The 13,689-nt window shown below is 41.3% G+C and overlaps 1 protein-coding gene across 3 annotated transcripts in view; it reads left to right on the top strand.

Annotated features, from left to right (window-relative positions):
• The window catches only part of LOC147024620 (leucine-rich repeat-containing protein 2-like), a 77,281-nt gene that overhangs the window by 44,484 nt on the left and 19,108 nt on the right, over positions 1-13,689 (top strand). The window contains exon 9 of one of the 3 annotated variants that reach the window (XM_085884689.1): positions 1,190-1,331. The exons of the other annotated variants lie outside the window; for them this stretch is intronic. Coding sequence (XP_085740815.1) covers positions 1,190-1,305 — 116 coding nt within the window. The 3' untranslated portion in view covers positions 1,306-1,331. Of the gene's footprint in view, positions 1-1,189; positions 1,332-13,689 lie in introns of those variants that run through there. 3 annotated transcript variants of the gene reach the window in all.

Below are 13,689 nucleotides of genomic sequence, written 5' to 3'. Positions count from 1 at the left end.
TCCAAGACTCAGAGCAGGCAAGCTAACCATTACACCACTGTCTCCAAGACAGAGCAGGCACGCTAACCATTACACCACCACCTTCAAGACTCAGAGCAGGCACGCTAACCATTACACCACCGTCTCCAAGACTCAGAGCAGGCACGCTAACCATTACACCACCGTCTCCAAGACTCAGAGCAGGCACGCTAACCATTACACCACTACCTCAAAGATTCAGAGCAGGCACGCTAACCATTACACCAACGTCTCCAAGACTCAGAGCAGGCACACGAACCATTACACCACCGCCTCCAAGACTCAGAGCAGGCACACGAACCATTACACCACCACCTCGAAGATTCAGAGCAGGCACACGAACCATTACACCACCACCTCGAAGATTCAGAGCAGGCACGCTAACCATTACACCACCACCTCAAAGATTCAGAGCAGGCACACTAACCATTACACCACCGCCTCCAAGACTCAGAGCAGGCACGCTAACCATTACACCACTACCTCGAAGACTCAGAGCAGGCACACGAACCATTACACCACTACCTCAAAGACTCAGAGCAGGCATGCTAACCATTACACCACCGCCTCCAAGACTCAGAGCAGGCACGCTAACCATTACACCACCACCTCAAAGACTCAGAGCAGGCACGCTAACCATTACACCACCGCCTCCAAGACTCAGAGCAGGCACGCTAACCATTACACCACCACCTCAAAGACTCAGAGCAGGCACGCTAACCATTACACCACCGCCTCCAAGACTCAGAGCAGGCACGCTAACCATTACATCACTGTCTCCAAGACTCAGAGCAGGCACGCTAACCATTACACCACTACCTCAAAGATTCAGAGCAGGCACGCTAACCATTACACCACCGCCTCCAAGACTCAGAGCAGGCACGCTAACCATTACACCACTGTCTCCAAGACTCAGAGCAGGCACGCTAACCATTACACCACTGTCTCCAAGACTCAGAGCAGGCACGCTAACCATTACACCACCGAGTCTGGTTGATGAGAGATATGTGAACACGAAATAAAGAAAATTTATTCACTTGCAAAATTTATGTTGGTGAACATAATTATGGATAGTTATCTCCTTAAAAGGGCATTTTTATTGTGAGGCCTGTGTTCAACCTATTTCCTGTCTATCTACCAAGATTGACCGAACAACTTTCTAAACTTTCAGCACGTTTCTTCATTGGACTCCACCGACCTCCAAGCGAACACAAACGAGCTCTGCAGTACACTTCACTATATGACTTCCAAGAAGGGCCAGACAAGCAGTGCAGCCATGTCATTTAGGGTGTGAAGTGCTATTGTATTTAGTAGTGTAATTATTTGTTTTTGTATTTCATTTATTGAGTGTGCTTGTAAAACAAACCCTTTTCTGTTGCTCTTGGTGTTGTCCTGCATTGGAAGTACTCAAGAGGTCCTGTATTTCAACGGTTATTATCCCCCGCTAACCGACGAAGTTGGCGTGGGATATAGAAGTGGGTTCTGTCCGTCCATCCGTCATGTTTCGTTTCCGGAGCTTAACTACAAATCCCCTCAATATATATGTTTACGAAATTTGGTACACATATCAAGCAAGTGTTGAACTGGTGCCTTTTGATATTTAGAGATTTCCCCCAAAAAATTTTCTGTCACTTTCCATGGAAACAAGTTGGGTATGAAGAAATAATTGAGGTTAACCTTTGTTTCCAGAGCATAGTTGCAAAACTATTAACTATTTATTTATGAAATTTGGTACACACATCAATAATAAATTGAACTGGTTTTCTTTGAAATGATTGTATCATAATGTGTATTGTAGAATGACATTAATATAATATCCACTCCATCTGCTCAGCTTTCCAACAGGATGGTGGATTTGTAGTGCACTTACCTTTGAGCTCTCCAGTGTGTGTTTGATCAGCTGCCCGACTCTCACCTGTTCGCAAGCAGGGCAATGCATCAAAAAGTTCACTGTCCTTCCGATGGTCATTAAGCCAGGGAGCAACATTAGGTGTTGGATATTAAATATCCTATGGTGTCTTTTGCAAAGAGGGGGAAGGTTATCACTGGCACCCTGGTCGAATTCCAACTTACTGCCCAGAACAGTGAGAAGTGACTGCAATTTAGTTGAGACAATCAACAGCATTTCGAAAATTCCTGGCATTGCTCATGTTATCAGATATTGAGAGACGGTGAATCGGGTTTTTGATATCACTAAAATAATATTGAGAAAGCAGTAAACGTTATTACGATGCCATTGGTGTGGTGTATGAAATCAGCTGAAAAAACTTTTTTTTTTTTCATATAAAAAGACTCATAACATTTCATCCTCTGTCAGGATGGTTCAGAGATAGTGTATTCACCTGCTTTTCAGCTGAATATCCTGAGTTTTATTCCATGTCATCCTGATGCCTCACCTGAAGGGCATTGTGTCATAGAAGTATGTAGTCTTTTTGGAAGGCACACTAAGACACCTGTCATGTCTGTAAGCTCTCTCTTGTGGACAATAACCCCCGTGCCTTGGAAAAAAAGTAATAGCATTGTCAGCCCCTGGCCAATTCCAAAATTCCTGCCATGACCATCACGAGGTGGCAATCCCCAATGAAAAGTCATGATGGTTAAATGTCACCGTGATGCCCCAAAGAAAGACCTTACAGGAGAGACAAAAAGAACATGTGACAGATATTTTTCCACAACCACATTCATATTACAAAGACACTCTGTAGAATGCCTGGTGTTGGATTAATGGTTAGGGTGGTGGGCTTGGGATCCTCGGATCCTGAGTTCAAGTCCCCCTCAGCTGTTGAATTAACACCAGGTGGAGTTGATTCTGCCCATCATCCTTCTGAGGTCAGCAAAATGAGTGCCAGCTTGCTGGTATCCTGTGTCGGAGTGGCGACCCGTCCAGGATTGTGCCCAATAGCCAAGGAGTCTGCTTAGGCAGCACCAACGCTCTGTCCACAGTATGGTCCCAATGGATGGATGGATGGACTCTGTATAGTGCATACCACTGCCATGCAATTCCTGATCAACTAAAACGAATCGGGCCCAATAAAAATTTGAAATATCATGCGACATATCGTTTTTGGCCCAATTTTTCAATGGCGAATAATCACTTAAAAAAAAAATTAAAACATTCTTGCATCCAGATCCGGATTTTGATCTTCAAAATCGAATCAATTCTTCCTTGTCACACACTCAATGTGTCCACCAAGTTTCATCCGAATCCGTCCACAACTTTTTGAGATACTGTATACAAAAACAAATAAACAGACTAGACAGGGGGTTAAAACATAATAACCTCCCTATCAATATCAATATCAATATCGGTCAATCGCTCACAGTTGATCAAACGTAAGGAATAAAAGAGATATCGCATAAAGATGAAGCACAAGGGAAACAATTAAATGTAATGAACAAACGGATTCTACAAAGAACTGTCTGTACAGAAAAAGCGAAATCAAAACGAGGCAAAGTGCAAGCACATAAATAAATAAATAAATAAACAAACAAACAAACAAACAAACAAACTGAAATATAATCAGGATTTATAACAAGAAAGCCGAAGAAGAACAAGAAGTACTAAGAAGTAACATATATTGCCAATTAGTTTGAGTGCTTTGTAAGTGTAGAAAGTTCAGTTTTGTGCATCTCACATGGTGATAAACAATATGCGTGGGACGTGTGGGATGTAACATTACGGAAAATGTAAAAATAATCAAGTCTGACTTCAGCCAAGATGAACATTCTGGAATCCTTCATCGTGTTAAAAGTGAAAAAAACTTGCAGGGGGATCATTTATCTTGTAGTTCGAGCACACAACACATCTGTAATGTGTGACCAGTTTGGAACTGAAGCTTAAATGGCATGACATGAAACACAAACAATCATACGTTCACAGCACATAAAAAGGTACATTCAAACAACAGAGATTGGTGTCTGGTGCATACAATTCAGCTTTCACACCATGGAGCTATTGGATGAAGTGGGCAATTCTGGTTTAAATATTCCACATTACATATCTTCACACTTACATCACATGAACCACTTATTATTTACTTATTCCGCAGCCGTGGGCCGAGCGTACGAGTACTGCAATCATCCCACGGGTGTTTTTCCTTTTTTTGTTTTTTTATCTGTTGGCAGAATAACTGGATAACGAGGGCAGGTGAAGTCGCCAAATTCGGCACAAAGCTTCATATTGTGAATGCCTCGGACGCAGGGCCTCCGCTAGGTACGTAGGGGCCCCCCCTGTGAAACCTCGCGTCGGGGGCCTTCTGTCGGAGGACCAATCAAATGATGACAGATGTTCAGGTGGAAAATTGATTTATTGCAAAAATTCATTACACACAGAACTAACCTCCAAGTCCTCCAAGTACTTCGGGAACTGGAGGAAAACGTGCTGCACAGTAAGGTTGAGTAAAGAATTCACACAAATTCGAGGTTGGAGCTGACAAAACAAAATAACAAATTTATTTTTTCAGCTCAACCTTGAATTTGCAGGAAATTATTAATTTCAATTGACAACACTTTCTCCAGTTAGCAGAAGTACCCAGGGTCTTAAGCTCAGGGTCAGCCATGTTATTGAAAAAGTTTATATTGCACGACCAAACTTTCAGGATGGTTTGAAAATATTGCAATGTTATTGTGGGGGGACCTTATTTATTTCTGTGGCTGCGGGCACCAAACGGAGGCCCTGCTGTGCGAGTTCAATCTTGAGCTAGCTCACAAGGAAAAACATAAAATGATATTTAATACAGGATTATATTTTCTCACAGCAGCCTCCACTGCATCCCAAGCAAAAATGATAGTTAGAACTACAGTATATGAGAGTTGTACTCTCGCATACTGCAGTAGTCTGCAGCGAATTACTACAGGAGAGGAATGTTATTTTTACCTGGATGACTGTTGGATAATCACGTCTGTGTGTACAATATGAAGCTCGGTGCCAAATTTAGCGATTCGAGCTGCTCATATTGTCGAGATATTTTAACGACAAACAGACAAACACACAGATGTGTTGATTGCATTGCAATATTCAAGCGTCGAGCAGAGACAGGAAGCACATCGAAAGAGTAAGCAAGAACAAACGTGGTCAAGAGACTCCAAATGAGAGGGAGAGATGACTTTCACAGGTCAACAACCAACCTCCTACAAAGAGATAACCCCAGATACAGATGGGCACTAGATATGGATGACCATTGGCTCACAAAGAGCTCATCCACCCTTTGTCAAGTCTTGTTTTCAATCCTGCTGGGTGTCCATATCCATACACAGCATTTTAATGTCAGGTCGCTGAATTCAACGACCAATTAATTTTAAGGTCAAAAGGTCAACACAGGCCTAATTTCTAAAATTGATAGATAGGGCCAAAAACTAAATACATCACAATATCTCAAAAAGTTGTGGACGAGGTATGACAAAACAAGGTGGATGAGTGGGATAGGTGACAAGAACAAGTGGATTGGATTTTGGTTCGGATCCAGCCCATCAGAGGGATACAAAACGTGAACTGTTCCACCTGGCAGGGATATGCGCTCTACCAAGTGCTATCCTACTTTATGCTGTTTTGCCAAGTTGTCACTCTATGAGTGATTTTTCATGTGTCTGTTTGTCTGTCTGTCTGTTTGTCCACACAGAACCTTCGTGTTTTTCTCCGCAATCGCTTGTCAGATTGAGACAAATTTTCACCATTGGTGCGACTGCTCATGTAGAATGTTTTAATGGTTATTATGACGTCATAGGTCATAATATGGTATGGCAGCCATATTTGAAAAAAAAAATAAAAAAAAACTTTGGGTCTCTATATCTCTGAAACCACACCAAGGAAAAAATTGAACCTTGGCACGCAGCAAGTACTCCTCATAGGGAATGAGTTTGATTTTTTTATGACATCATAATTGCATATGTAGAACGCCACATCCGATCAGTATGAAAATGTTGGAGGGTCATCTCGGGATAAAATGATGCACAGAAAAAAATTTCATTGAGTCAGTCACATGATTCGGCCACCATATTGTTTAAAAAATATAAAAAACCCTCAAAAATCTTCTTCTCTGAAGTGGCTGAACAAATCGAGGTGAAACTTTACACGTATAACCGCCTGCCCATGAGGAACAAAAGGTTCACAATATGATGTCATAGGTCACATGGTTGGCAGCCATGTTGGATTTACCCTAAAACCTATAAAAATACACCACTTGAAGGAAGTCCTGGCAAGGGTCTACAATCTCTGATTGCTCTTTTTCTTGTTCCAATATGTATCATGTGCTGCAGATCTGAACGATCCATTTGGTAGTTGAGCGAGTTATTCTCTTGTTAGGAAGGAGCAATGAAGATATTCCATCTTCAAACAATGTATGGCCTATCACACCGATGCTTATTCCACACCCGATGAACTTCATCATTTTCTACGAGCGAAACCAATTTTGGCTGTTAACTACCTAAGTTAATATCTACATACAGGTATTGAATTTTTCCCAAGGTTCCGGCACACGACCTATTTTTGAAATAAAGTGGGATTTTTAACATCAGCCGAAATGCATCTGGGACAGCCGGCTTTATGTCTTCAGTTAAAGCACAGGATACCCCGTCTCAAAGTTGCAGTAATCTTTTGTTCGGTTCGACCCACTCGGTTTGTATCCAGACGAGACACCTCAATCGAGTGATGGTTCTGCAAACTCATGAACTCTTCCCACTTATTGTTCTTAAGATATAGCACTTTAGTTTATTTTTATGTTCAACACTTTGCTGGTTATTGATTTTGAAGGTGATTATAAAGTCTTCAAATATAATTAAAGCATCTCGTCAGGAAAAAGAAAGAAATCATGAACAGTATACTCCAAAATTGGTCCAAGTGGCTTGGATGTTTTACATTGGCACAAACACAAACTAGAAGGACACTCGGTGGAGCACATACCTCCGCCAGGCTGAGCAGTTCACGTTATGTATCCCACTGATAGGCTGGAACTGGATTCGGATCTAAAACAAAATCGAATTGGCTTGTTCTTGTCACCTCCCCAACTCATCCACCAAGTTTCGTCCGAATCCGTCCACAACTTTTTGAGATTTCGTGCTATGTATCGTTTTTTGGCCCACTCTCTCAATGGTGAAGAATCACTTTAAAATTTATAGTAGCCGGATCCAGATTAGGATCTTCACCAAAATCTAATCAATTCGCCCCCGTCATATACCTAACCTGCTCACTAAATTTCATGTGAATCCGTCCACAACCTTTTGAGATATCATGCTCATAAACAAACAAACAAACAAACAAACAGACAGGGGGTGAAAACATAACCTCCATCCACCTTCGGTAGGCAGAGATAAAAATACAAACTGAAACATTTTTTGGCATCAGATTACCCATTCCGAACTAATAAGGAACAATTTTCTATCCTCGAACCAGGGTAACTCGAGTTACTCACGTGCATTCAATTCCAATAATGCAAGATTTTTAATGCCAGTTTGGGATGCGATACGAATTATCTCTGGAATGTTCATCGGGATCCTGCGCACCGTTGCTAAGAAACATGATCATAAAGATGTTTGCTGCAAAGCGCTAAGGATGAAAAATTACAAGATCATTAAATCGAAGTGGCCTGGACACGCCAGCATGGTTGGAAAAAATTTCATCATTGGTGTCGTCGTTTTTCAGTTATGGGTGTTGCAACGACAACATTATGCCGCAGGGAAGCAAGAGTAATGTCGTGAGGGCTTCCATCTTGCAAATAATCATATAAGATGGCCTACACTTTGGAACAAAATTATGTAGAATAATGGTTTCAATGCCGAATTACATGGTTATCACTTGTGTTTAAATGAAAATTTCATCAGGATTTAATAACCTGTCGAAAGTACGTTTCTTTCAGAAAAGAAATGTCACAACTATTATGCTGACATTGTTTTAGTACTAACAGAGAACCCGTCCTTACAAAGGAGCGTTAGCACCAGACTCAGTTCCGTAATGGTTCGAGTGTCCATTCTGAGACTGTGAGGGTGGTGGTTCAAACCCTGGTGGAGTGAAACCAAAGATGCTACTTGCTTCCTTGCTTGATGCTCAGCATTTAAAAAAGGATAGAGCATGCATGTAGAACCATAGGTTGGCAAACATTGTGCAGACTTTGATGGGCCTAATGGCCTCATCCTCTGTTGAAGTTTCTTCGAAGAGAACTCATAAGTCCTCCAATTTTCGGATATTTATGGTGTATTTTCGTAAGACTTGTTCTACCCGCTTCCACCAAATGGCACTATACGATACACATTTACAAATGAAAACTGTGGTCTCTTCTGCCACCCTGAATCCTTGGGACTATGAAATTGTTTATCCCCTAAAAACCATCATGCATACCCTGAGTACAATCACCAAATTTCAACACATTCCCATCGAGTGATTCAGCAATGCATAAAGGCAAAACAAACAAACAGCATAATAATTCCCCACTTCGATGATCTCCATGGCTTTCATGCAGATAATTATTGTCATATTTCATTTTGCCTTGTAATACTCCCCTCACACTGGGAAGGGCACCATATGACACACAATGACATAGAGAAATTGTGTGCTCTTCACACCCTGAATCCCGAGGGTTATGAATTCGTTTTATCACGTAAAACCTTCCCGTGCACACCCAAAGTACAATCACCATTTCAATTCATTCCATATTTCCATCCAGCAGTTTCAAGTGTGTATAAAGGTCAAAGAAACAAACAGACACTTCTCAAATAATGTTGTTGTGGAAATTACTTCTAGGGGCTAACAATGCATCGATTAGAATAGTTATTTCCTTTAATTCCTGTTTTAGCAAAATAACAATAATAATCTTTATTGTCCCGTATCCAGGGAAATTCCTCTAAGGTGACACGGTAAGTTCAAACATCATGGAAAAAACATAAAACATCACAAGGGATAAGAAAACAGGGTAAAAAAAAAAAATATATATATATATATATATATGGAAGATGGAATAAACATAAAAATGGTTAAGAATTTGAATTTAACGCTTGAATTGCAGATTGTACAAATGACTTTTTGAAAACGATATGTACAATACATGAAAACGAAAGCGTCTCCCTGATGGCAGTTTTTCAAAAAGTCCGTTCAAGAAGTGACTTTCATCGGTACATACATGCATCATCTTCCTTTTCAATGCTCGCAAATACAGAGACCCCATGCTGGTTGAAGGGCCACCCACTTTAAATGGCAGTGTCATGACCTTTCTCAATCGTGACTTATTCCGCACATTTAGATAACTATACAGTAAGTCCTCACTTTTCGCAAGGGTTGCGTTCTTGGAAAACCTTATGATAAGTGAAAGTGTTAAACAAAACATATTTTCCCATAGAAACAAATGTGTTAAAGGGGAGATGCGTTTTTGGCTCGGAATTTTTTGGTCATAAACACAAATAAACAAAACACACTCCTCGAGTAGTGGCGACTTACCCCGAGGCTGGAGGAACGGAGTTGATTGCGGTGGACAAGTCACACTTGCGGAGTGGCAGAATCGTCCCCCTCTTCACTTGACACTGTGCTGTCACTTTCTTCACCAGCGGGAACGGTCTCTTGGCAGCTGGTTGAAGGAGCATCCTGGGTGGTGAATGTAGTTGGTGCTGCATCTTTTGGCTTGAAAAATGCGTGGAGAGTAGGCTGGATGGCTTTCATTTTCTTTGCTGCATAAAGTTCCTTGTAGCAACAAAGGGCATCATTAACAACACAGCTAAAATCAGAGCTCCTTACATGATTTGTATCTTGCTCGAAAACAAAATCTATGACATTTTCAATGCACTCATTCACATTTTCAATGGGCGGAGGCACTCGCCTCCACCCACGAATCCTTAATGTTTTCCAAAGTCATTTTTATGTTGTATGTTCGCCAAAACTCCTTGATTGAAAGCTTGGCCTTATCAGTTTTTATTGATACGCTGCAGCATGGTATGCTTAACATAATAGGCTTTAAAAGCAGCAATAGCTCCCTGATCCATAGGCTGTAAAAGTGAGGTAGTATTTGGTGGTAAAAATACTACCTGCACGTTTTCACACCAGTCTTCCAGATGCTGAGGATGGGCAGGAGCATTGTCTACAAGCAGCAAAGATTTGTTGTCAATGTTGTTCTCCTTGGAGTACTTCTCAACATGATTGGAGAAGTAATTGATCACGTAATCGTGGGTCAATGCCCCAGTCACCCAAGCCTTTGTATTTGACCGCCATATTACGGGAAGTTGTGGCTTGAGGCAACCCTTTAGTGCTCATGGGTTTTCAGAAACGTAAACAAGAAGCGGCTTGAGTTTTACATCCCCTTCTGCATTTCCACCGAGTAATAAGGTCAACCTGTCCTTTGCCGATTTAAACCCTGGAGCAGTCTTTTCTTCTCGTGCGATGTATGTACGGGAGGGCATTCTTTTCCAAAACAATCCGGTTTCGTCAATATTGTAGACTTTCTTCGGTGAGTAACCCCCCTCCTCAATCATCTTCTTCAACTTTGCTGGAAACTCTGATGCGGCAGCATGGTCCGCACGTCACCCTTTCCTTCAGCTTCCTGTTTCTTCTTTAAATCATTCCACAAACTACGCGCTTTTTCTTGCATCACAGCAAGACATAATATAAAGGCATGCGACGTTTAGTTTGATCTTCTATCCACACACATAATAAACGCTCCATGTTGTGCATGGCACCATCTCTCATTCTCGTTAGTGTCTTTTAATTATATCCAATTTCACCTTCAATGTGACAGCCTTTCATTGTCTCTTGAAACGAGTTGTGCTCGGCAAAAGACTTGCGGGTCGCTTGGGATTCATACTGGAAGGTATGCAGGCGAGCGTGAAGAGAATGTAGTACATGCGCAGTAAAGTGAAAGTGTGTTGATGCGCATCCTGTGTGATTGTTGTTTTTTGCAGGCAGTTTGAAAGTTTTTTTTTTTTTGGCGTTTTTTTTCCTTGCAATGACATTACAATAGGCATAAAATGTTTGCGATAATTGAATAATTGGTCATTAAAACTAAATTACGAATAATCGAAACTACGATATGCGAACTTCCGGGTAGCGAGGACTTACTGAACCAGGAAACCAAATTAAATGACAAAACACTAATCAGCAAGGAATTAGTTAACGACCGCATCATTCGTGAGATAAACACCAAATGAATTCAACTTCCTGAGAAGATACAATCTTTGTGTCGATTTATTATTAATAGAGTTGGTATTTTCATCAAAAGTTAGCTCGTTATCAATAATAGTGCCCAGGTATTTCATTTGTTAACAATTTCCACCTTATCACCAGTTACAGTTCCAGGCTCATGATTGTGAGCATCTCGAGTTTTGCACACAATCAGTGAGGAAAAAGTCCCCACACCACTTGTTAAATAAGTGTGTAGTAAAATTAAACTGAACTTTGTAACCTGTATTTCATGAACCTTTAAAGGAATCGTGACCTTAAGACTCCTACCGGGCATGAGTTGAGGCGCAATTCCACCACATCAAGAACATTCTGGCAGATTCGAGAGGTGGCAGAGCCAAGTTAATACCACCTCCACTACAGTGCCAAGCAAGCAAGGCTTGTTGATGTCACCAGCTGGGGCCTTCAGCAATGCAATAAAGAGGCCACTCTGAGAGAAGCAGTAGTTCAGTTTGTTGAGCAGTTCATTGAGAGAGAGCTTCTGCTGGCTTCCACTTGTTTTATGCTGGAGAGGCGATGCTGGAAAAGCGGGTTGTTCCTATACCATGGGGTGGATTGCGCTCTCTGCAGTGGCTCGTTTGGTAGAGTCGAGCCCAGCGAGCCGAGTGTCAGCTGTCGGACCACATGACTCATGCCTCGGTCATGGCCAGTATTCCTTTGTCTCATCCCACTCTCCATTGTAGTCTTGTGTTGTATGCTTGAGGCCTTAAGGATAGGTTAATTAAGGAATCCTGTCCGTACAAATCCCCGGGGCACATATTTTGGGTTATAACCGTTAGATGTCATTGCAATTGTTTGGACTCCTTTTCTATCAGCTCCATATTTCAAAACACACTTTAAATCTCTTTTGAGTTATTTGGATGGTGGTGGCTGCTGGTTTCGAATATCACTCACAATAAATAATTTGAGAGGATATAAAGTTTTGGAGCACTAAAAGCTCATGAATAAATTCACCTCCTTGCTGGCTGAGAACTTCTGCTTGGGTTCCATTGTGGATTCGGACCCCAGCGAAGCGAGGTGCCCGGCCGCGCCACTAGATCGGTGCGTAAGAGTTGTTGTGCCCCGGGATGTACTCAGCGATATACTAAAGGCTCTGGAGTGCAGTTTTACCGCTTTCCCGCCGAAGTAGACCGACGACATCTTTGGATATCGGTTCTGGAAAGAGAAAAATGGTGGCCTGGCGAACATGACTGGTTGTGTAGCCTTCATTTTGTCTCCGGTATGTAACTAATTTCTGATACGTAATTTCAGTAGTTGGTACAAAATATTGTGCGATTTGTATCATTAAAATGTATTATATCCCTTGTTTTATTGACACAATGAGATAGGCCAGATCGCCTTTCTAACAGCTGTCTACCGTGCACAGTTCTGAGTTGTTTCACTACAGAAAGTCACATCGATATGTATAATACATAAAAAACTCGTACTTGGAAATATCCACAGCAGCGTGGCATTACACCGGATGTTTGTCATGGAAAAAATATAATGTATCTGCAAGCAAACTGAAGAACGAAGATTTTCTACAAACTTAGCATTTAGACAAGAGCTTCACTCGAAATTTACTTGTGGCAGCAGTCAGGTTAAAAAAAAAAGTGACGCTGGTTGCTGAACAAAACAAGCAACAACGATAATACAATAATAGTGAAATGAAAGAAAACAGGCTAACCTTTGCCCTCACGATAATACAGTTATTGTCAGCTTTCGTCGAGATTATGTCACTAACAAACCCAGCGACATAACATGAGTAAGCGTCCATACTCTTGAAGGCTTTCAGGCTGGCTCAAGTGTAAGGACTCGGCGTTTCAACAAGGTAAACATAGATGTCAGGGAAAACCATTTGAAGCCAAAATTTCCTTTTTGTTGTCCATTTATCCTTTGAAATAATATAAGGATCTTCACCAAGACCACACAGCTTCAGTTTTTCGCTGTACCTCTTCTTAGAAATATCATCTAATCCATGGAAATAGCCCAGAAGTTCGCGTGACACGTGCATGGTAGCCATGATTTTTTTTTCCACTAAATATGGCGGAGACTTACCTTCTGCTGTGACGTCACTCGCTTAGTGCATAGAAACTATACGTCCTGCATAAACCCTGAAAAAATAAGGTGCCTTTGGATCGTTTTTTTATTTTAACAAATAAATATTTAGGTAAATTTTACAGAAATGAGGAATGTGATAAAGAAAGTAATGAAAGTGATGTAAAGGTTTACAATCTGACGCCACGTGGGGACTCACGTCATCCCATTTCCTGTTCTTCCTGCTGAACTTGCTCTGAACAGTCCAGTCCATGTGCTTAAAGGTCCCCTGACATGCAAAACTTTCTTGTTATTTATATATTAACTTAACCTTCCAAGTGAAGAAATCACCCATGTTTTATTTTTTAATCAAAAATGGGATAATTAGAGCAATATTTCGATCATTTCTGGAGCCTTTCACAACTTGCTATGCCCTGCCCCTTAAAAAAATGGACTTCAGTGAATCGCAGCATGACGTCACATACAGAAACTCGCACAGAGTGGAT

The sequence above is a fragment of the Eptatretus burgeri genome, chromosome 6, assembly GCF_056783735.1.
Source record: "Eptatretus burgeri isolate ZD-2024b chromosome 6, Ebu_testis_v1, whole genome shotgun sequence".
Classification (NCBI taxonomy): Eukaryota; Metazoa; Chordata; class Myxini; order Myxiniformes; family Myxinidae; genus Eptatretus; species Eptatretus burgeri.
Note: the sequence above shows the minus strand (reverse complement) of the source record. Positions and strands in the feature narration are given on the sequence as shown.